The sequence below is a fragment of the Struthio camelus genome, chromosome 6 (assembly GCF_040807025.1).
Source record: "Struthio camelus isolate bStrCam1 chromosome 6, bStrCam1.hap1, whole genome shotgun sequence".
Taxonomy (NCBI): Eukaryota; Metazoa; Chordata; class Aves; order Struthioniformes; family Struthionidae; genus Struthio; species Struthio camelus.
Window position 1 is genome coordinate 29,571,875 of NC_090947.1, and position 24,435 is coordinate 29,596,309.

The window sequence follows — 24,435 nt, forward strand, 5'->3', positions numbered from 1 at the left end:
ATCTTGGCTGTCTACCTAAGCATTTCTATCTTCTCTCTCTCTTATGCTCAAGCACTATGACTGCTACACGGTGTTGAAGCCGTTAGGCTGATCCACACAGAGAATTTTTCCTGCTCGCATCTGTCTTCTCTCTGTCCCTGCTATTTTCTTAATCTCTGTCCTGACATCAAAGACAGGGAATTTTGATATAATTCCTTTCCCCAACTGCATAAGCAGATCAGGTATCGCTGCCTGCTCTTCCCACCCTCCTTCTTCCTTCCTCCATCCCCTCTGCACTGAACTAGGGCTTATATAGAGAGATGAAGAGCAGAGGAGAAGAGGCATATAAATAGCAATACTCCTTTCCTCCCTGTTGGGGTAGTAGCTAAAGGCCAACGGGCCCATGCTCTGCTCAAGATCAGAGCTTGGATATCTGCTGTGGGACTTACCTGCAGATAGTCCATCCTGTCACAGGATCCACAACAAACGTGCACACAGATCTGCGCTAAAATGCCTGAGTGAGAGCGATCCCTTTCTGGAGGACATCAGATCTCTGTAGAAGTCCCCTCTCAATGACCTTGAGAGCCCATGGTGTGGATGGCAACAGACCTGGTGCTGAGGCCCAGCTGGGATGGGTGCTTTATAGGGTATGTGGCCCTTTCCCAAGCTCACTGCCTGTATGCAGCTTAGAGGATGAGATATGCTGTGCTGCTAATAAGGATTATTATTGCTGTTACTGCTATTAACAATGGGGGTGAGAGAGATTATCATGCCAGAATCCTGGCCTCATTTGAAGGGGAGGAAGAAAAGCACACGAATGCTCTCATTACAGGGGAGATCTGTTACATGGCACTGACAGCTAAAGCTTTGTAAAGTCTTGAGTTGGATTGTGCTTCTCTGTGCTGTGCAACACCTTGAGCCACTTGATCTCGTGTGGCTGGAGGGAGACTAACCCTGCCAGTCCCTGCTTGCTCTCTCCTCTTGAACAAGCTACAGAGAGAATAGTCGTTTCTCCTTCCTGGACGTCGCAGAGCTCAGACTTCCCAGTCAGTAGGTCAAGGATAACCAGAATCAAGAAGAACCATTTCCCCATTCCCAACTGCAGACTCCATAGTTTTTTCTCACTCCTTGTGTACCTGAGGAGGGCAGGGATAGCCCAGAACTGATGCCTCCAGTACATTTCATCCCTAGAAATCACCATAACTGTCACTGAGCTGAAGAGACACAGAGTCAAACCTGCCAGAGACAGGTTCTTCTGCAAGGGGAGAAGATGTTGCACATCATCTGCTCCACATTGCTTCCTGCAGAGCAAAGTTCGGCAGCCTGCGTTGCTGTCCTGACAGCCCCCCTACTCTCAGTGGGATCTTATTGAAGTGACTTGGGCCAGTTCTTTCCAATGTGAGCATTTAAAGCAAGGCACCTTGATCCGTATCAAGGGACGTGAATGCAGCATCCAAGTGTGAAAACATTGGCCGCTCTCCCATTCACTGAAAGAGGAATAATAGTACCCACTCACCTCTGGGAAGCATATGGAGTGCCTCCGATTTATTATTTGTTTTATTTATTTTGTCACATTTATCAGCCATTCAACTCTCTGGGCACACAGCCCATACATTAAAACCCAGAGTATAATACAAAGATCTCCTCTACCCTGAGCACATCCTTTCTGAAAAAAACAGGCATGGGCAGGAGAGGAAGAATGAAGGATGCTTTACACAAGCAAAGGATGACAACAATATATTTTTTTTTCCAATTTTGTTATTGATGGAACCATTCTGAAAATGTTGGTGACATCAAGAAAATGAGATGAGGGCAATAAAAAGCCGGGGGCAGGAAAGCCGTGTGGGCACAGAGACTCAGCCTCTAGCCAGCCTGTCTCAGGTTCAGGAAGTCCCTACATTGCTCATTCCATTATTATTTCTCTAATGACCGCATTAGACACATGTGAAATTCTGAGAAGCCTTAAATATGTTGTAGAGATCCTCAGTGGCAAATGTGCCCAGCTTTTCTGAGAAATGGCAGGCTGCAATGATGAATGCTTTAACTTTGCAGTATCCTGATGTGTAATTTATTTGCTGGAAGTTAATTGCATGTGCTGGTTTCATTTTCCTGTAGCGAACAATCAGTTTTGCTCTCTTTTTAATTAGGTAACAACACAGATTCCTCCGCATATCATGGCACAGTGGTTATGCATGTCACGTTTTATACCGAGGGAGACAATTTCAAATTGTCGTTTAGGGCCTAGAACAACCTGAATGACATTAGATTCCCTGTCTATTGGTCATAACTTCCAGGTCACTACCAGTGAAGACCCTGCACACAGACTAGCTAGAGAACTGGGCCTGGGAGTTGCTGCATGTTACCTCCTATCGAAGCAGAAGTTTGAGGACAGCCTATAGAGAAACCAAATTAAGGAGTCTGAAATTTCAATGGTGTTGACATGATATCAGACGCAGTTCTGTTTAACCAAAGGCGCATCTCTTCTGGAGGATGTTCACTGGACCCTGAGCTAAATCAATCAACATTTGCCAGATTGCATAGTTTACAAGCCTTCAGATCATCCATATCATTAATACTTTTGGTCCACATCAAATCAGGCACCTTTGTCAGCTGTTCCAGCTGGAACGGTGAGGACTGTGGAGAGCTGACTTTCCCCTTGCGTTTATTTGGAGGCAGGGACACACTTCACAGGACAATGGGGAGAAAGCCACAAGCTACAGGACTCCAGTAGCTGCTACTTAAAATGTTTAAATAGGCTGAAGAGAGTAAAAACTATCAGCTTGGCTGCTGTTGGTTACCTTTAGCAAATCTCTAATTAAATGATAGCGTTCAGTCATATTTACCCTTCACCGGGCTACAAGAAACCCATATTTCTGCTGAAATATATGCTCTTGAAACAAAACAAATCTATCAGTGAACAAACACTGCTAGAGTGAAATGAAAAATATTGATTATCATACCTATTAAACCGTGAAATCCTCTGCAACTAATTAATTTGCTAGGGAAAAGTATGTTAGTGGGATTTCTGCATCCTGCTGAGAACCTGTAAAGCAAGCACCATTGCCTAAGAAACCACCAAACACTTGATTGCTGCCACCTGCCCCTGAAAGTTTCCTTATTTCATAGGTCCCTGCAACAGTCAGTGGGAGGTGAAAACCAGGCTGAAAACATGCCGGAGCTCGGAGGCTTCTTATTAAACGGGCCGCGACAACACGCTGCCTTCCAGCTCCTTTGAGACCGAAGGGCTTAGTGCTGCAATCGCCGCTCTGCGGCCGGAGGTGGCCGCTTCCCGCGGTGCTCGGTGCAACGTGACCTCCCGCGTTGGGCTGCGGCCTCCCGCGCCCAACCGGGTGCGCGCCCCGCGGAGCCGCGCGGAGCCGCCGCGCCCGCGCCGCGCCGCGCCCGCCGGAGCTGTCCGCAGCTCGCGGTGCTGAAGCCGCAGCGGCCGCCCTGCCCCTTCCTCCCGCCCCCCCCTCCTCCCCGGGGTGGGCTCTTGCAAGCAGCCGGCAGCCCGGGGCAGCAGAGGGTGGGGAGGGCCCCGTTTCTGCCTTTGAGTCTCTCCCCCCCCCCCCCCCCACACCTCGCCGTTTGCTTTTTTTTTTCTTTTTGCCTTTTTTTTTTTCGCAAGCCGGGGGAGGGAGGAGAGCGCGGCCACGTTACACTCCTCCCTTCCTGCAAATCCCCGTTTGCACTGCAAACAATCTGCCTTCCCCATTGCATCCAAGGGAGATAGCAACAGCAACATCATCACTGCAAGCCGGATGGGAGAGCGGAGAGGAGGCTGGTGAGAGAGAAAGGCACACACGCACACGCACACACCAGCTCGATGTTGCCAAAGCAGTAGGAGCTGCAAGAAAAATAAGCCATGCTTCCCTGTGTGTCTGGCGCATTGTGCTCCATCAGAGCCTTTTAGGAGGAAGAAGAGAATTATTTGATCCGATTTTTTTTTCCTTGCCACAGAGAGTGCGATAGACTTGCGATGACTGAATGTCAATGCCTGTGAGAGAGAACAACAGTCAGAGGAGGAGGACAGAAGGGGAGGAAAATGAAGGTGGGGACGGTGGTGGAGAGAAAGAAGGAGCCTCGTCCAACGCATCAAAAGGAGGTCCCTGCAGTTGCTGAAAGAGCCCTGGCCGCCTCGCCATCCACAACGGTCTGTACAAGCTGCCAATGCGTTTGATGACGTTCCTGTTTTGTGAAAGGAGGAAAGGAAACGTGACCATGTAAGATCCACGTTTCCCCGGTCTATTACATGCGAAGAATAGATCCGATTTCGACGGGATTTTTTGGTCCAGCATGGTAACAGTTTAGGGAATAATTCAGCCACCCTCCCTCACCAATTTCGCTCTGATTTTTTGGTGTGGTCCAGACAGCTGCTGGAATAGAGAAGGTCAGAATATATAAATATATATTAAAATATATGATATATATAATATATATATTATATATATATAAATATATTTATCTCAGTACATCTGGGATTAAGCTCATTGAATGCTAATTATTTCTTTCAGGACTTTTAATATTTACAATGAAATCTTTTAAAGGCAACGGTGAAATGTGAAGCCACCTGGGAGTACAGTGTTGGAAATGTAGGGTGTTTTCCCACAATGTGAAGGTCTTTTTGTCAAAGAGGCAGTTTTGATAATAACGACAGCTACCAATTTTGCATTTTGTTAGCCCGACTGGCTCTTGTTTTGTCGGGGTGCACACTGGGGCTGATGTGGTTGGGTTTTATTTTTTAACTGGAAAAAAAAAATCAGAAGAAAAAAGGAAAATTACTTGAGATGCCAAATACTGTCGAGAGAACCATATTCTCCCTCTTCCCCACACCCACCGGAGACGTGGACCCGTTTTTTTTACAGGCTTAGGAGTTGCGAGAGCTGATCTGGGGTTTTCTCCCCAGAGCGTTGCACCGATTTCCAAAAGCCGCCGTGCTGCCCCGCGCCCCCCGGACCCTCGGGCGTGGGACATTGATTTTACGCTTATTTCTAAACAAACTTGTGGAATTCGCCCCGTCGGGGGAGGAGGGGGGGAATAACCACCCCCCCCAGGGGCGCCGAGTCGGGTTTTTTTATTATTATTATCGCTGTCATCACCCTCGCTCGATTCGGCGGCGCTTGCCACCCCGCCGTCCTCCCGAGGTTTTTCGTCGCTCTCCGAGCCGCCAGCGCAGGCCCCCGCCGGAGCGCTGAGGCCCCGGCAGAGCCCCCCGGCCGCGGGGCGCCCGGCTCCAGCCCTCTCTTTCCCCCGCCGTCCCCGCCTGCCCAGGAAAGGCACATGTTAATACCACCCGGCGCGGTCATTTTCTGCTACTGCTGCTGCGGGCTCCTCCGTCCGAGACAGATGTTGCGAAACCAAGGCCTCCTCAAGTGCCGCTGCCGCATGCTCTTCAATGACCTGAAGGTCTTCCTGCTGCGGAGACCCCCCGCGCCGCCGCCGCCGCCGCCCTCGCCGCCGCCGCCGCCGCTCCCCATGCCCGGCGGCGCAGAGGCGGCGGCGGGCGGCCCGGCGGGGGCCGGCGGCGCCGCGGCGCCCGGGGGGCGCGGGCCCGGCTGGCGGGCGGCGGCGGGCAGCGGCGGCGGCGGAGCGGGCAGCCCCGCCGCCGAGGAGTGGGGCAGCCCGGCCGGGGAGCCGCCCGCCTCCCTGCCCAGCAGCACCTCCTCGGACGACTTCGCCAAAGGCAAGGCCGAGGACCGCTACTCGCTGGGCAGCAGCGTCGACAGCGGCATCCGCACCCCGCTCTGCAGGATCTGCTTCCAGGGGCCCGAGCAGGTGAGGCGAGAGCGCCGGCCGCAGCCCCCGGGGGAAGGGGGCGGCGGCGCGGGTGGGCGCGGGTGGGTGCCGGTGGGCGCGGCGCCCCCCCCCCCCACCGGCTGGCGGAGGCGCTCGGTCCCGGCGCGGAGGCTGCCCGGGCACCGCGGCGGCGGGGGAGAGCAGGCTGGGGGCCGGGGGCCTTGGCCAGCCTCAGGGCCGGGCAGGTGTGGCGACGGCAGCGGTTCGGGGACCGCTCCGTGGAGCAGGGCACCTCTGGGGGTGGGGGCTCCTGGTCGCCCGGCGGGTGCCCGCGCACCATAATCCCCGTTTGCAAGGAGAAGTGATGCGGCCGGAGTATTTTCGCATGCTGTTCGCTTTTAAAAATACAACTGAAGTCACTATAAACACGTGGCTGGAGGCAACCACAGCTGATCGGCCGTTCCCAGGGACAGCCAGCAAGAGCTCTGCGGGTATGCCATTGGGCCCATGCGCGCAGTTGCACTAGCTGGAGGGGAGAACTGCTGGGTGGAAGAGTATCTGCTGCAGCCTTGCAGAAATGCTTCTTGGTACAGACAGAGGCTGGGCCAGCGAGTTTCCCTCCACCACGCTGGAGAATGAAACAAACGTAACCTCACTAAAACATAAAGTGCCACCCCGGGGCATTTTTCTCCCCATTTAAAGGTAACTAAAAGTAGTTCATGTATTTTCAGGCTGGCAGCTTCCAGCAGTCATATATACAGCAACATTTGTATTTAACATGGCACAACTGCAGGCAGTAGGAAAGGCTGCAGACCTCTGTTTGTGGGATCAAGCTCTGATATGCAGATAACCTTACAGCCCAGGACAGTCCTGTTACCTGTGATAATAAGGGATCTTTGCATGAGGAAGGTTTGCAAGGCTAGACTTGGCTAATACCCATTTCCATTTCTGGCATAGATCCAGTCACCTAAGTTGAAAACTTGAACAAAACAGCTTTTGCCCCATTTCTTCTTTCCCCTTTATGGGCTTGTATGCTCTGCTCAGGAAAGCCAGTGCACTCATCTGAGAGTGGCCAGGCTCGGGCACACATCCTGCCTGTCCCATGGGTAATGACAACGTCTTCTATGCAGCCATCCTCTCTTCCTTTGTGTCTGTCCAAGGTGGTGGTGACAGGGGCATGGAGGGGAGGAATGGCCTCACATTCTTCTTAGGGAGAAGCAGAGCCTGCCACCAACTCATCTGAACATCCACAGCTCTGCTGGGTGTGTCAAACCATAGGTGTCATGGATCAGAGCTAGGTGCTCAATGGACTATAGCCTTCTCTAATGGTTTATGCAGCTGACTGATGGCTATGAGGCACAGTTTTCATGACAGGCTTTTAGATGGAGGAGAGGGAAATCCTTCTTTTTCAGACATGCTTTTTGCCTTCCTTACCTGAGTATCTCCTCCCCAGCTCTTGTAAAAGTTGGAAGCCTTGCAACTCCCTGCCTGGGAATTTGCATTATTTCACATTTCTAGTACTCTTCCCTGGCTTACCATTCTGCCTGCGTACACGAGACGTAGCGCCTGCAAGATTGGTTTATGTGTGTGTGATCCTAAGCAGAGTTAAAATAGAGGTAACTGGCTTCCTTGGAGAACATAAGCGCTTGAAAATAATTGGATGCTAATTTTCACACTTAAAACCTGTGTAAGTTGCATTGTCAAAGTGAGACTATTTGCTGACCATCTGCCAGCCTACCTGAGTGAGAAACTGAGCAGATGTGACCTGCATGTAACAGCTACACCAAGGTTTCTCTTTTTTGCTTCTCTCGGTTTCTGACCAGTATCATAGGACACTCACAGCTGGATTCTGACACTTGTTCTCGAGTAGTACCTTATTCTGCAAATGATTTTTTCCTAACTAGCATGTCTTGAGGAGTATCTGAAACCCTTTGCCCTGGAGCAGCTCAGAAGCACAAATCATTATGTAGGCCCACGTCCTGGGGTATTAAAGCATGGTCAGATCCTGGCTACAGCTTCACAGAAATAAAGTTCAGAATAACTGTGAAAACTGAATCGGTGCAGCTGAGGCTGTACTGCACTTTGGTTATTTGCTCCTTACCCCAGTAAAACTATAACTGGGCTATATCCTGAAATCCTTGTTCCTTTTTATCATGGTGATTGTTGCTGCTTTAGCCTTTATTTCCCATTCATTTTCCAGCCTAACAGCTGAGCATAGACCCTTCATGTTTTAGACCCTCACTACCACAGAAGTGATAAATGTATGTTATTCTATACCAGTCTTGCCAAGATCATCATGAAAATTTATCCGCTTGGGCACAAAATGTTATTGCTAATTCTTCACTGTGCAGATTAATGACAATGACAGAAATAAACAGTATTTTCTTTACCTGTCAAAAACATCTGAAACCGCTGCAGCTGTGGGCAAATTTGCAGTGCTGCATCGCACTACCGAGAACAAAAGCCTTCATTATAAATTGACTGTTAGGCGCTCTAAGCTTATTTACCCAGATAAAATGACAGTGAGTCTCAAAAAGATGTTTTAATCCTGTTTTGATTTTCTTAAGAAAATACAACAGCCCAAAAGGTTTCTTACTAATCTGGCTCTGCAAGTGGGTTTTATTTAATATTTAATGCAAAACAAAATCTGTAGGGATTTTCACTTTAAATTTATGGTTGCCCAATATGCACAATACTTGAGGCTACTGAATTGCTTATATCTTAAGCTCCTTGTGTTTGTTTGTGGCTCTTATGGGTAAGCTGTTTCTTTCATTTAAAAATACGCTGAGGACTGTAGGAAGGAGTAAAGCTCATTAGTGTAAAACTGTTCTGATTGTTGCATGTTACTCAAGAGCAACCAGTAATGCAGACAAAAAAGAGTGGATCTGATGACCAGGTGAACACAGCGTCTGAGCTCCTGAGTCTAGGGCATGAAGAGCAATATCTGCTCAAGGCTGGCAGTTGAAAGAGGCAATTGCTTTTATTGAAAACCAGGGCTTAACATTATGAAAGCTGATGGATGAGCTGGAGTCGGCACTTGGTAATGGCATTGCCTTTCAGGGACTTGCTCTGCGTTTTCAAAGGTTTCACTGAGTAAACGTCCTGCACCGTTGTGCCAGCTAATTCTGAGGCCATGAATTGAAAGGCAGAGCTTCGGGGGGAAAGTGAGAGAAAGAAAAATCCTGGAGTATTTTCTTCTGTTCTGGTTAATGCTCTGCGTTTTCAGAATTTTGTCTGCTTTCCTGGATCTTTGACAATGTTCTGCAAGAGAAAGAAACTGAGATGAGCTCCACTCCCACAAATGTTTCATAGTGCTTGGTATGGAGCCAAGTTGAAAGCACGTTATGGAGAGCAGCAGTAAAAAGGCATGGGGTGAAAAGTCCCTTCACATCAATTGATAAACTGCTTGTCTGTGTCACAAGGAGTTAGCAGTACGACAGGGTTTAGGATCTCAGAGTTGGTGCTAGTTGTGCTGAAAATAAATAGAGAAGCATTCTTAAATGAAACGGAGATCATTTAGAAATCAGTGTGTCTCAAGGATTGCTTGTTAGATTGTCAGTTAGAGCATGCATAAATTTTTTTTATACCTGTTAGTTTCTGTCTGTGTTTCTCTATTTCTCCTTTCTAAGAAAAAATACTGTAAAGACGGAAATTTGAAAAGTCAGCGCAGATAGGATTGGCTGGCTAAGGAGGATCAGACAGAATAAACTGTGGATGCTTTTGCCTGCAGACTGCTAGTTTGGACTTAGCTCCGTACTCAGTAGCAATGATTGAAAATAGACACTATATCTATGCTTTCCACTTCAAAATACCCTCCAGACTTTAGGGATACCAACTCATTAATGTGAAAACATGAAGACCTTCAAGGAAATTGGAAGAGAAGACTACTTACGAAGGGTAATGGAACACAAATTTTCCGTGTGATGTGTCATTAGGCAGTGGAACTCCTTGCTGCAGGAGGTTAGCAGGACAAAGAGGTTAACTAAGTTTAATAAAGGATTGTAAAACCATGTAGTAATTAAGGATACCTAGGGTCATTGGAATTAATGGTAACACATCTGAAAGTAAGATTCATGTTTTAAATCTGAAGCCAATCTAGAAGACATCAAGGTAATGGACAGATCCCCAGGGCTAGGCTTTAGCCCCACAGCTCAACAGCTGCTTGTGCATGGCCAGTGAGATCTACCTCACCAGGTGCACAAGTCAGGATTTCAGGCACATGTAGTGTCATGTCTTCAGTGTGTAGGCACCTGCCATGCCCAGGACCTCTCTAAAGCTAAGATGGCCCTAAATGTGAAGAGAGATTCTCTCTGGAGTCTTACATCTTTCCCTGAAGCATCTGGCTCAGGCCACTCTGCCACAGTTCACTAGATTAGATGCGTGGCAGCTCTGCCCCTACCTGACAGTTCCTGCTTTGTTCCTGCTCCTAATTTCTCAGTATGGATCAAAATGTCATTCTTGGAGGCCAAACGTAGGAGTAATGAATCGTTAGTACCATCTAATGGCTGGTCAGTAGCAAGGGTTGTTTGAAATAACAAGTGAGAATCTCAGCTCGATTCCTGTTACAAATACAGGCATACACAGAAGTCATCATTAGCTTCCTGCTGGGTAGTGTCTGCAGAGAAGTCATGAATGAAGCCAGGAAACATCCCCACTCTACAAACTGCTCTCTTAGCAACACTGAGGAGTGCAGGAACTAGCTGCAGCACTTCTCCTGTGTATAAAAAGAATTCAAGGCCACCTTCCGTTGATTTCAGATTTCTGATTTACACCTTTTTAAGAGAGAGCAGAATCAGGTACCTTGTTTCTAGCGTCAGCTGAAGAGGAAAAAGGTGGTCTATGGCAGAATTCAGGACAGGAGCATGATAGTGAGTGAGTGGAAGAAGAAGCAATTGCGCAACCAACTTTGCAAGCATGTAGGAAAGCCAGAGAAACTCAGAAAAAGAGAAGCTGATGTTCAGTGGGATCTGTCCAAACTGGCTAGAATATCTGCACATGGTTTTCAAACACGTTCAGTCACGTAACAACAGTGCTTCTTGCGCAGGTGTCCTATCCATGTCCTTTTTCATATGCATATTCCCACATGATTCATTTACTTGGTGTTAGAAGGAGAATCATTCACTGGAAAACAGCCAGTCCTGATAAAACTAAAGACTAGCAGATGCTGGTACGCAGCCCCCTAGATTTCAATATGTATATTGCAACTTATGACAAAAAGACAAGGAAGAAGCTTCCTGTGACGTTCAATCCACCTGTCTGCCTTTCTGTCTTTGACTTTTAACACCTTTATCTCTAATTCTCCTGTTTCACCTGTCCCAGTATCAAATCTATATTGTTAAGGAAGAATTTTCTTTGGCTTCAGCAAAAGTCTTGCTAGAGACATCAACTGAACATAGTCCTGGATATCATCTATTTTAGATTTGGATTCTGTTGCCAGAGTTGATCAGCAAAGCTCCCATTAACTTCAACAGCAGAGGGGTAGGCAGGGACTTGACCCCGTATTTCAATAATATTGTGCACACAGCAGGGTTTCTATAAACAGTAGTGAAGGCTCCTAATCCCATTGACTCTTAATTGCCCGAGGATACAGGGTTTTCACCCTTTGTGCCTTCTGAAACTGATGCCTGACCCATTTATTTCAGTGGCACTAGCTAACCTGAGGAGCAGTTTTTCTTTTCTTTCACTTTCCCCCATATAAAGGGCTTCATGAAGGAACTTGTCTGTGTTTGTGTCACTGTTTCTTAGATATACATTTCAGGCCATGATTAACAGTGGCTGATGTCAGTTAGTGACAGAACAAGCAGTGCAAAAGCATGTAGCTCCATTGTTTGCATCTGTAGAGTCACTGTTATTTCCACAAAGGCAACACTTGCTCCTGGAAGGGCTCTGTTCATACAAAACTGAATTGCATTCAGGCTGTCTTTCAAGCAAATATTCACTCACAGCAAGGGCTTCCCCTGTGGCAGCCTCTTGCTCATGTTGTTGTATTTCTGTTCAAGGATGGTCCAGGAGTCAGAAATATGGTTGTGCCAAAAGCTGGACGATTGGTAGCACTTGTGATGCTATGATGTGTCCCGTGTGTCTGCTGTGCATGTGGCTCCAAGGCGATGAAAGGTTAATAAGTGCGTGTACAGCTTCCAACCTTGACTGCGTTCCTGGGCCAGGACTTAGTCCAAGGCCTTTGAGTGGCAGGACTTAGTCCAAGGCTTTTGAGTGGAAGCTGTCCTTGATTCACTTCCTGAGGAGCTGAAAGTGCTGAGCAGCCCTTCAAATTATGCCTGTAGAGATCCATGGCAAGTGGGAAGGAATAAACCAATTGGAGATCATGCTCACTGAACTTGTGCGGGTCACTATTTTAGACTGAATTTTTATGCTAGAGAAAATTCAGCTACAGTTTAATTACCGGTCCCCCACCTAAAGCCTTCCGTTTGCTGGGGAGAGAGGGAGGACACAACGAGCTGCCACTAAAGAGATAATCTAGTCTGCATGGCTAGCTTATCTCACCGTAGCTCCCAGGAGAATACCAACCATAGGGAGAGCTGATATAATGATGTGGACCAGATTAAAATGATCTGTTTTCTTCAGTCCTAGGCCTGGAGTAAGGGAGTAAGATAGACCATAATTACTGGTACATATCTGTAATCATCCCCTCCCTTTTAGTAGCTGATTTCTAAAGGAATAAAGCCATGTGATTGTGCTAGCTATGAGACTTTACATTCAGCCCTCCTCTAAGCCTTTTGGCCAATTTCAGATTTGGCAGAGAGTGGGGATCTCAAAGGCATTAAATTCCTGCAAGTTTCATGAAGACTGTGGCTGGATGAAGAAGAGGAAAGCTAGTAATGTCCTGTTGAGGGAAAGATTACAGTGTTGGCTCAGCTACCCTGCACATGGAGAGTCCATGCCGGACAGAGCTTCAGCTGAAGCAAAAGCTTTAACAGGAGCTGGCATCCTATCAGACCAGAGAAAAGTCAGCATAATATTGTTTCCAAGGGAAAACAGACTGAAACAGTACTTGCAGAATAGCTTGTTAACTTTTTATCTTTCTCATTTTCGTTTGTTAACAGGGGTCACTTGCCTAAAACGAGTTACTTGATGATGAAGACTTAACTTAGCTTCCCCCATTCTTTCACACCTAACCCTTTATCCTTTTTTGTTCTATCATTGGTTACAGTAGAACAGATTATATTGTCAGCAGCTGGGAGTGATGAGTGATGGCTTTCCCCTAGTGAGGGAGAAAACAGTGAGAACTGGAAACTTATGTAGGTAATAAATCCAGTGTTCTCATGCCCCTCTGTGACAAGTAGTGAGATGAGGCAAAATGCTAGTGGGCAGACTGGTTGCAGAGACAGGGCCCAGATCTTGCAGTCATCACGCCTCCTTTTGTCAGTCATGATTTTAAACTCTTTGGTGGTCCTCTCTCACCTCCTCTTTCTTTTCTTCTTCTTGGCTAAAATCAATGCACCCATCAGATCCTGGTCCCACTCATACCGTTCAGCTCAATTCTGCACAGGTTCTCCTATGTTACCCTTGTATCCCACCACCTTCCATTTGCAGCTTGAACACTGGTGGTGCATGGAGTGGGATGACTCGCAGCTGTTACACAGGGTTTAACCTTCCCTTGGATGGGAGTGAGGGAAGGGATGAGGTACAATGGGAGAATGATGAGCCAACAATTTTTACTTGTTTTTTTACTCTTTCCTACACCTGATGCTTTGTATTTGTTGGAGAAACCAAACTATGCTTGGGGGAAAGTTGTGTAAACTGCACAAGGGATGGGGTAATTCAGTCTTGAGCCAATTCCTGAGAAAGTTTTGTCTCCTCTGTAGATCAGCTTTACAGTGTTCCTTAACACTGGACACAAACCTTTCATTATGGTTGGAGAACAGGATTGTCAGCTGTACTCATTATCTTTGAACCACAAATCCTTTTAGACCTGCCAGCCCTAGACACAGAGCGACTTTGCAGAATAGGAGAGAGATGATGAACTCAATATTCTTCCAATTATTCTGGGGACCAAAGACTGATACTGTCTTTGTGGTGTCCTATTGTGCCATGCTGTTCTGCATAAGGAGAAGTTTACCAAGCGTTGTTTGTTTCATGCTGTAGCCCTGCCAAAAAATGACAATGTATTCAAGTTTAAGATGAGACCATGAGGTCGCGTCTATGCCATGCAAGAAGTACTTGTCTCAACCTAAGACCTCTGTATAAGAAGCACCCCCAAAGGGTATACTGGATTGAGCATTTGGGGGTGTTTGCCTTCATCTGATGGAGACATCCCTGTGACTGAAGCCTTTTTGAAGTAGTTCCCTGTGACTACTATCATAACCTCTGATATTCTGTGGCTTTAGCTTTTGTTCCTCATCCATGCACTGATGTTGTCCAAGCACTAAGCAATGCCCAGGTCTCAAGTAATCAAATAGTTCACACGTCCAAAATCTAAGCAACTAACTCCTGACCTGACAGAGGCTTATCTAACCAGTTCTTAAAGGTCAGCATGGTTGGAGACTCTGCTCCTCCCTAGACACTCTGTTTAGGAACTTCCTGATCTATCTTGTTTGCAAGTTTCTTCTGATGTCTGGCCTGAATCTTTCCCGCTGCAATAGGAACCCATTTCTTCTTGCCCTATCCATCAGAAAGAGAGCAGGTTATTCTTACCTTTTTCTTTCCCTTTTTCCAAGCAGTAAGTACTTGAGTGCATCATCCAGTAGCTGCATGTAAATATAGAGAAAATTGATCCTTTGAGGACTTCACAAGTTGAAGTGCCACTTGAAACCGTGACATTCCTGGTTATTCTCTAGGCCAAACAATCCAAATTCTATCAATCGTTCCCCTTATGACATGCTTTCTAGACCTCTAATCACCCTTATTTTTCTCCTCCGGACTCTTACCAATTAATCCATATTTTTCTTTAAACGCAGTGTCTGAAATTGGAAACAATACTCCAGCTGAGTCCTTGTCAGTGCTGAGCAGTGCAGAAAGATTATAGTTCCTGTTTAACAGATAACAGATGCTGTCCATTCCTTTCTTTTCTTTCTTTCTTTTTTGGGGAGGGAGACCCAAGAGACTGTTGATTCGTATTTGACTCGTGTTCCCATATGATCTCCATGTCCTTCAGAACTGCTCCCTGGCCAGTCCTCCTCTGTCCTGGATCTGTGCAGCTGACGTTACTGCCTTAATGGACAAGCTGTACTTGGCCCTACTGAACTGCATCCTTTTCTTCTCAGTTATCCCCTTCACAGTAACAACCCCTTCCAGGTGGGTCTGCAATAAGTGTTACTCTATTCCATGTCATTAATGACCTGAACTCTTCTGCCTTGACTCGGGGGGAGAGGAGGGAGGAAAAGGCGGGAGGAGTAGACCTTGCTTTTCTTTAAGGATCCCCAGGCTGCCCGAGATGAGGTTTATGGCATGGCTGGAGTTGTTCCTGCCGCTGTTCACATGTAGCTGTGGGGAGAAGGGATCCTCGTTACTTCAGTTCAGGTACCTGCTCTCTGACCCTAGTTTAAGTCACTCTCAGCAAAGCTGAACATGACCTTTCCTGACCTTCAGCTAATGCTGCTTGAAATCTTGTTCCCATCACCTGTTTCTCTTCCTCTTCTCCAATCAAACTGTCACTGGCTGGGTGGCTCGTGATTCCTCTGCAATCCCCTAACAAGGTCTCACAACGCTTCTTCCCCTTCACCCTTCCTGTCTTTTTCCAGTTTATCCATTTCCTCCATTATATCAGCTTTTAAAGCCAGCTCTGCAGGCTTGATTTGCTTCAACCCTACTCCAGATCTCTTTCTGTCTTGCAAACATCTTCTCCTGAATGCTCTGGCATCAGGTCAGTCTTGTATCCAGCATTTCCCTCCATGTCCATCTTCTTTCTTCCTTCCCTTGTGCCAGCACTGTTGCTTGGAGCATTAACCCAACTCTCAGCTGGAACTTTTTTCACTCTTGCTTCCCACCTTTGTATTCATGCTGTGCCCAGAACTTCTTTGGCTTTCTTCTGGGCGATACAAACATTTGCTCAAGTCCTCATGTCCTGCCTTCCTTTCTGTGATCCCTTCTTCTCCAGCCTCCCCAGCATGGACATTGCCCTGCTTCAGATCAGTCAGAACCCAAATGTGAAGGTCACCTTCTTTGACTGGTATTTTGATGGAAGAAGTGGTTTCCCAGGGAACTTCCACGTCTGTGTTCCCTGTCCGTATCCAGGTGGGTCCTGCCTAGTTTTTACTCCATGTCTCAGACTTTGAGAGAGCCAAGAAAGCCCTCTGGATGGACCTGATTTAGACGTGACTGATGTACACAGTGACATGCAGGAATCTTGGTGACACTTCACGCACGTCACATCAGTATCTGCTCTGGCAACTTCATGTGGGAGTTGAACTAAAGCTCTAAGAGTGGTGCTGCACTTTCCACAATTACAGGGCCATAGACTATCACTGCCCCACTGAACTCCTCAGCATTTTCAATTGTGTGGGGTCTTAACCCGTCTGGTATCTTGCACAACCTTGTCAGATCTGATAAATGAATGAAGCACTTTTCCTCTCCTTTTCTCCTTGTTAAGCACACTAGGACCTGTCAGGATTAAAAGTGCTGGAGAAGTACAAGCTGATTATTATCCCGTTCCAAGTTATCTTAAAAGAACATTAAGACAGATCAGCTGAGCATTCAAGAAAAGTAGGTAATAATAAAATATTGTATCAGCTGAGAAATAGTAGTTAAGTAATTAAAGAGATGGTTTTCACAAGAGGAAGAAGTGAAGCAATGGATGCTTCTCACCTCTTGACTATTTTTTATTTTAATACTGCGGTACTCTTTAGAGGGTGTCATATGTAAAGCACTGTACCAAGAAATGAAGCAAAGGCTTTTCCTGCCCCAAAGAGTTCACATTTCAGGACATTAAAAACCCAGTATTTCCTTAACGTTGAAGAAAGGTGAATTCTTCCAAGATCTAAGGCTAGAGGGTGTTATTGGGCTAGTGCAGTCTGAACGTCTTTATAATAGCAGTCAAATAATTTCCCTCAATGAAATTTCTGCTTGACATTTAATAGCTGTGCAAGGACTAGAGAAGAAATGTCCTATCTTGAGTTTAAAATCTCCAACAATGGAAAATTATTAAAATGTCCAAGGGGAAAAGCTGGGGAAACTGAGAAATGAAACTCTCTTTGCATATGAACCTTTGTCTTTACTGTCAGAGAAAGGACTGTATATTGTGTGCATCCTTGGAAACCAACTTCAATCACCCTTGGGTTGGCTAGCGAAAAGGTTTTCCCTCGTGGAAAAAGTCCTATCTTTGAAGACAGTTTTATTCCACATCAAATTAAAGGCAAGAAGCTTTCAGTGTGGCAAAACATGCATGGGATCCAGCTAGTTAGGAAAAAAAGAGTAACAGATGTTAAAGCACTTCCTGGGTTACAAATCAGGCAGAGCAGGGACTGGAGCTGTTCTTTTACCCAAGTGATAGCCCAAAGGATGTGGCTGTCCTCGATAAGGCTGCACTTGCTTCCTGACTCTAAATTGCCAGTCTGTACTAGGTGTGTTTTGTTTAAAAAAGTGCATCTCCCCCCACTTCCACTTGAAGGTTGAACCTTCAATGGGAGGTTCAATGACACAGCATGCTTCAGAGGATTCCCGACCTGCTGTGCTTTACCAGCTTTTCCTAGTTCTCCGTAGCTTTGTCTGCTCCTTCAAACCTGCTTCCTAAACCTCTCTCTGTCTTGTAGACCAAGCCTTTCCTGTCTCCAGTGTCTGGTGCGTGCGGAATACCGGTACATCACAGTGGTGGATAGCAGTATGGGGAAGCAGTAGTGCCAGGAGCACTGCTTGGGCTCATGCATGTGTTGGAGTGGGACCAAGGTGGTGCCACACTACAGTGCTTAGCCTGGTCTAGCCACTGCACTGCTGTGCTCAGCCAGGAAGCTGTATAGTTTGCAATAGTTATGACATTTAAATACCCTTCATTATTTTTTTAGTTGACAACCTCCTCTGACACATTAGAACTCATTCATCTTTTAGACCTATTGCCCCAGGCTGCCTGCAGACTCAGGAAGGCAGAAGTGTCGCCGTCTACAGTTAACCCACATTTTGACAATTTTTTTTGTAGACAGGATGGCTACATTATTTCTAAGAAAAACATTTCTACAGGCCCACGGCCCACAGTTGAGGGCTCATAGCTAAACTCTACCTTGCTGAACTACCATGACCTAACCCTTTTTGCCTCCCCAGCTGCCATCAGCTTTCTGGTTTATTTCTTGCTGTTCTTACAGACATCTTAAAATCTGGAGAAGAGGTCTTGGCCTTCCCATCTATTCGAGAGATTTCCTCTCTGACCTTTTCTTGGTGTTGCTGGACAAAAACTGCATCTCTTTGGAGGTGTGCTCAGGCATATGAAGCAAATGTCAGGGGAAGACAGTGATTCGCAGTGTTATAGCTCAGGTCAAACAAAATCACCGAACCACAGAATAATTTAGGATGGAAGGGACTTCTGGAGGTCTTTTTGTCAGACTTGCAGCTCAAAGTAGATCCATCTAGGTCAGGTTGCTAGAGGGTCTTGTCCAGCTGAGTGTTCAATATCTCCAGGGGTAGCTATTCCATTAGCCTCTCTGGGCCCTGGGTCCAATATTTGACCACACTCATGGTGAAAAAGTTTCTTCTGATTTCTAATCAGATTTTTCCATGTCCCAACTTGTGTCTGTTGCCTCTTGGTTTATAACCATGCACCTTCAGGAAGAGTCTAGCTCCATCTGTACCTTTCCAGGAGGTGGCTGAAGACAGCAATAAGATCTCCCCTTAGCCCTTACGGTAATTTTAGGAGGAACTGTACAAAAGGTAGTATTAAATGTCTGCTCTAGCTCTCCAGGGTGGATTTGGATAGAGGCTGAGATTTTTGTGATGGTAGGCAAATAAATATCACGGGAGACTAACTGCCCGGATGCAGACTGAAGAATGAGAACAAACATTGCTAATAATAGCAAAGACTCAAATATTTCTGTTTGTTATAGCCAAGACACTTCTTGATCCAATAATTACTAAATCTCCAAGAGGTGATGCTATTTCAAATGTGAATCTTATAGGAAAACTAGCTGTAGAAAAGCTTAGCTGAGTAGGAATTATTTCTGTTTAAATTGAACAGAAGGATAATCTAAAAGAGATCTGTAACTAAGGTTTTCAATTTTGCAAAAGTAGACTTTGAAAAATTAAGGATCTTTAAAAATAAGTAATATGGAAGAAATTTATTACACATTATCTAATGACTACCAAAACAACCATTAGTCTCTTTATAAGAAGCAAAAGCATTCTGTTATAATTGCTGCTTTCTGGAAGCTCACAGTCATTCTCCCTTCTACAGGCTATTTCAGCTTTCTGCCTTCACTTATTTCATCTGGAAAATTGTTCGAAGCCTGTTTGAAGATGTATTTTTACTGAAAGTGAAAAATATTCTTCTCCGTCTTTCTAGCTTGCTTTCCAAAGCAGCAGTACTTGTCCATGTAAGTTCTGTCTGTAAGTCTGTGAGATGTGCTGAATAAGATTGAGACCTTTTTGCCAAATTCACCCACCTTTGACAAAAGCTTTAAGGCTGTATAATTCTTAAGTTCTTATGAGTTGTATGAAAACAGGTGGTCAAGGGGGGGCATATCTCCACATTAAATTAGTGACCCCATGGAGGGGAACCGTCGTGAGAGGTCTACCCCTACTATACACCAAAGAAGCCACCTTCTAGACACAAAGGTGGTAGAAACTACACTTTGTTTAGTTCCATTGCTTTCAGAACTTTTTCTTTCCTCCATCCTACTGCTAAAAAAAATGGCTAGAAAAAGATTCATCCTCGGCAGAAGCTGAGTCTAGCAAGTTTGAATGCAAATGTAAGGATTTCAGAAAATTACACATTTAGGAAAATCAAAGCAGCACATGGTAGGTGTTTTGAACTCTTCTCCACTGGCCACAGTCTAGGGCATGTTATTTCAGTCTTGCTCTTCCGAGGGCACTTCCCAACAGGGTGGTAGCACCCAGCTTAAGGATGTTGTTTGTCCTTCAGGCAGCGCAGGCGTGGAGGAGGTTGAGAGACAAACACCAAGGAAGGCCTGAAAGATTGAATCAGCAACTTATAGCAGTGTGATTGATGGCAACACCTCTTCCCTAAGCCTACAGAGCAGTCACTCGATCACTATAGCAAACCCAACTGGAGTAGAGAGCCAGGTGGTTGAGGAAGCGATTGTAGATCAGTTAAGTCAGCATGCATTGCAGAGAGAATATCAGAAATAATTCTGCACAACTTAATGAGAGAATGAGCTCTAATTAGAGGCAGCCAAAGTACATCTGCAAGTGGGAGAGTGAACTGCTGGAACTCCGCAGAAGGTATTATTGTCGTGGCAAGCCAAGGGGAACACAGACACTGTTACAGGCTTATAGATTCCCACAAAGCAGTCACTGCGGTTCCACTTCAGAGATTATTTGCTAACACAGGGAGTTTGAACATGTGCGTGTGTGCGTGCGTGTGTGTGTGTGTGTGTGTAACTGAGCTGCTCTGTGTGTGTTTAAGAGGATCAGAAACATACAGGGTGAATGTTGCCATCTCCTCTGAAGCTGGCAGAAGGTTTGCTACCGTATCATGGCTCTGTTTTCTGTTTGGGTTGGATCCAGTTATTTCTCCCTGTAATGGATGTGAAGAGGCCACTCATATCAGGTTTCACTGGTGAAACAGACAGTGCAAACAGATCGTCTTGGGAGAGCAGAAGCTGGAAAACACGTGCTCTGCTTCTCTGATCAGCACAACACTGTGTTGCACCTGATTCAGCTTCCAATAGTTCCCGCAGGCTATCTCATTGCCCCCACAAGAGCCCAGCAACATTCGTCTCCCCTAACCCTGCTCCTCACTTCTTTACATCATGCCTAGTTCTGCCCATCCCACATTCATAATTCCTTCTGTTGGATTTATACCTTCATCCCTTTGCAGGTGATGTCTCTCAGACAAAGCTGGAGAACGTTACTCTCTGTCTTTTCTCAGCAGATAATCCTTTGCCTCTATGCACTGTGATCAGACCAGCAGTACTGGCCCTCCCAGGCTACAAGAGAGGTTTTCATCTTCTCTAATGACATCCCAAATGTTCTCAGCTTTTCAGTGTTCTGTGCATTTTGGCCTGATTAGGCTATTTGTTCTGTTGTATTGCAGAGACAAGGAACGGTCCTTAGGCACCACTCCAGAGTGTGTTCTCACTGTATGCCTTAAAATAAGAGAAAATTTGCTCAGCTGGAAATGAAACAACCTGGAGTTCAAAACTCTCTTCCACTGACAGCTGTTTTGCATTTTCATGTACTTCGCAGCCCTCAGCACTGGCCAAGGTCTCTTCCCCTAAGTCTGGAAGGCGCTTAGCTATTTGTATGCTAGATATACCGATGAGTCAAAGCGAGGCTGCCTAAATACATGGAGATTGCCAAAACTATCCGGATCTCTGCCATTCAGCCTGTCTTATCCATGTCTGGGACAAATATGTACCCCTTGATTCCTTTTTCTCTGCCTGTCCTGTTCCATTTGGTTCCCAGAGGTGAGATAAAACCCACGAGTCCTCCTTGTCGACACTCTGTTGCTAGACTCTGGTAAGCCTCTGACACAGCTTCAGATGATGTGCCGTGTCCCTCAGTAATGGGTGGGCCACAGCATGAATAACAGCCCTTCCTAAGTTTTATATCCTATTGGGGGGGGAGGGGCAATTTTTGCCAGATCTACCTATCTACCTGTAAATGTGTATGGCATAACTACTGTGCAACAGCTGCACCGATGTGACTGTCTTTAATCTGTTTCCTTTCCTTGTAGTAATGGGTACTACATTGCCCTGAGCTGTTCTTCTGCTCCCCCTGCAAAAGGCACGCGGTATTTGAGGAAGGTATCTTCTGTTCATTGCTCCCCTCTCAGACTATATGCATGCTGGGGTTTCCATGTGATGCTCTGTGGGATGCTGGAGATTGGTACCTTGAGTTCCCATTAACACACCCCCTGACACCTCTATCTTTTGAGGGTCAATATCATTCCCAAGCAGCAGCCAGCTAGCGTGAATTGTCGCAGCATGCACTGATCCCAGTGGTCGTTATTAGGCAGGGATTTGCCATGCGCGTTTGTGGCAGTGCAGTGGAAGGCAGATGCCACATAGCTGAACCAAATTGGATAGAGAAGGAGATTAAATGGTCACTTGTGGGTCAGCTTTTCCTGCAAAGGGTGGCTTGGGGCCACAGTGCACAGCTGGGCTGTCTAGCAGATGCTGCAGAGCTTTGGGATGTTACCGGGCGCCTTGCCGGCCGTCTCTTCTGAGCTTGCAGCAGGACTGGAGCCACAGTGTGCTGACGCAAGAGCTCCCGCAGCCCAGGGAAGCGCTGGAGTTTGGGTTATTTCTCCCAGCGGTGTGTGCACGGCTCGTCCAGTGCAGTTTGGTGATTTCCAGCTTATCACAATGAGGCTGAATCCCACTAGCCCACTGATCCGGCCTGTGCCTTTTTTTGATCCCCACACCAGTGCTCTGTGCCTGTCCACTGAAAAATATGTTTCCATCTGGCTGATCAGCTGGGAGCGTCATCAAGTCATTAACGCAAGCTGACCTGGAAACATCCAAGTCGTGATATTTAAGAACTTAGGCCTGTTTTCCTACTGATAAAGGGATTTTTGGCTCCTAGAACCTTTGCAGTGGTAATTCCTACTTTACTTCTTTCAGATCCAGCTTCCCTGTCTTGTGAAACCTTTTCCCAAACACTTCCATAGGAGAATTGTTTGCATCTGCAGAATGACACAGTTGTATAAGCTTGGATAGCTGAAAGGGAAGAGATTGCAGCACCTTATTTGCCCTGTCTGTTATTTACTTCCTGAACTTTGTGCGGTACCTGCCAGTGGGAGGAGAGCATGTTTTTCGGGGATAGGGGGAAGGGAAAGGATGTGCAGAGCCATTCAGCTGGGGCAGGAAAACTGCCTCTGCAAATGCCAGCAAATTGTCTGGGCCAGGGGTTGGAGGATGCCATGGGCTCTGCCTTGGAGACTAGGAGCTAACAGGTTCCAATGAGCGTTTTGGATACGCATGATGGTCTATGCAGAGATTTTTGAGGATGAGCACTCTGACACAGGAATGTCAGGGCTGTGGCTCTGTGAAACAGCAGCAAACCCTCACTAAACAATACAAATCATAAAAAAAATTTCCCAGTCAGGGCAGTTGTTAAGCCATGCGAGGAGACCTCCCAGCAAATAGCACCACCATGATATGGAGAAAAAACACATAATTTGCCCTTGCAAGCGCTCAGAGAGGGCCACCTCCGCTTTCTAAGGAGGCAGGGTCTGCCTTTCTGCTAGAGAAAAATAAGGTAGACTGAAGGGTAGAGGGGAACTGAGCAGCAAACAGAGGCCACTCACATGAGAGTTAACGCTGGAAATCAGCATTAGCAAACCCTAGGTTTTAGGGTCAAGGTAGCAGCTTGGTCACTGAGTAACAAGCAGGCAACAGCTCAGGTCTTGGGTTGCTTGCTGGCTCTCAGAGGACACAAGCAGCTGTTCCCCATGGTAACAACTTGGCTAGAGGAGGTGCCTCTTCCAGTTCAAAGTGGACAAAGGAGGATGAGCAGCAACCCAAGGATCTCAGCTTCACTTCCGAATTTTGTAACCAAGCTGTGATCTTGGGCCCATCATTGAGGCGGCACTCAGCTCTGGATTGCAGACACTCCAAGTGCAAATGCTGCAGTGTAGGTGTCTGCACGTGGACCGGGTGTCTAGGCAGTGAAAATTAGGAGCTTGACTCATGCACACGCGACAATTTCTTAGCTGAAAACATCGCGAGGTAGGTAATTGAGCTGCGCCCCTTGTTACAGTCAGGGGAGCTGAAGAGCTAGACACCAACATTCGCTCAGCTGACTCACCCTGCAGGCTCCCCTGACAGTATTGACTAGTCCTCCATTGATTATATGGGAACACAGATACCCTGCGCACATATAGCTGCCGCATCTGGATACCTTCTATTAGGACCTGGTTGCCCCCTCAGTGAAATGTTAGAGCCCTTTCATCCACCAGAAAGTGGGACTAGAAATCGCCACTTCCTCCTAGCCAAGCAGTAAGACATCCTCACTTGATTGCAAAACACCTAAAACCCCTACATAGCTAGATGCTCTGTGAATGCTGAGTATTAGCATTATTATAAGAAGAGTAATTTGGGAATACAGGCAGAACATGAAAGAGTAGTAAACAGATGGAAGAAGTTGCCAAGTAAGGCCTCGCTGAAGCAGTGAGTAAAAATGAGCGTAAGAGACAGTCTGACATTTTTGTAGAGAGACAGACACAGCGAAGATATGAAGCATATAGCAATGAAATGAGGTCAACAAGGTGAGTTGCCTTTATCTGACCAAATTCTTTCCCTGGCCAGCAGTTCCTTATGTGCTCAGACTGGCCAGTGTTGCTGGCCTGATTGTGAATTTTCAAAACAGTCACTGTGTAACACAGCTCCAGTGGACAAGGCAGGAAAAATGGTATTGTTTATGGTGAACTGCTGTGTGGGAGAAAAAAGATTTTAAACACAGCCTTGAAGTCACTGGGTTACACCAGCATTGGGCTGTGCTGAACTGACAAGTACTAATTACTGAGAGAAAAGTGACTCACTAAAAACCAATAATAATTGTCTTATACCTTATTAAAATGGATAATTTAGAATCAAATAGAAAACTATGGTCTTGGCACAGGGGACCTGCAAGATGTGACAGAGAGTCTGCAGCCCC

The 24,435-nt window shown here is 46.4% G+C and overlaps 1 protein-coding gene across 2 annotated transcripts in view; it reads left to right on the plus strand.

Annotated features, from left to right (window-relative positions):
* Positions 1–3,606: 3,606 nt before the first annotated feature.
* Positions 3,607–24,435, plus strand: part of MARCHF4 (membrane associated ring-CH-type finger 4) — a 113,738-nt gene continuing 92,909 nt past the window's right edge. For both annotated transcript variants that reach the window (XM_068948961.1, XM_068948962.1), the window contains exons 1-2: positions 3,607–4,369; positions 4,494–5,754. In XM_068948961.1, the coding sequence (XP_068805062.1) occupies positions 5,260–5,754 (495 nt within the window). In that variant the 5' untranslated portion in view covers positions 3,607–4,369; positions 4,494–5,259. The remainder of the gene's footprint in view (positions 4,370–4,493; positions 5,755–24,435) is intronic.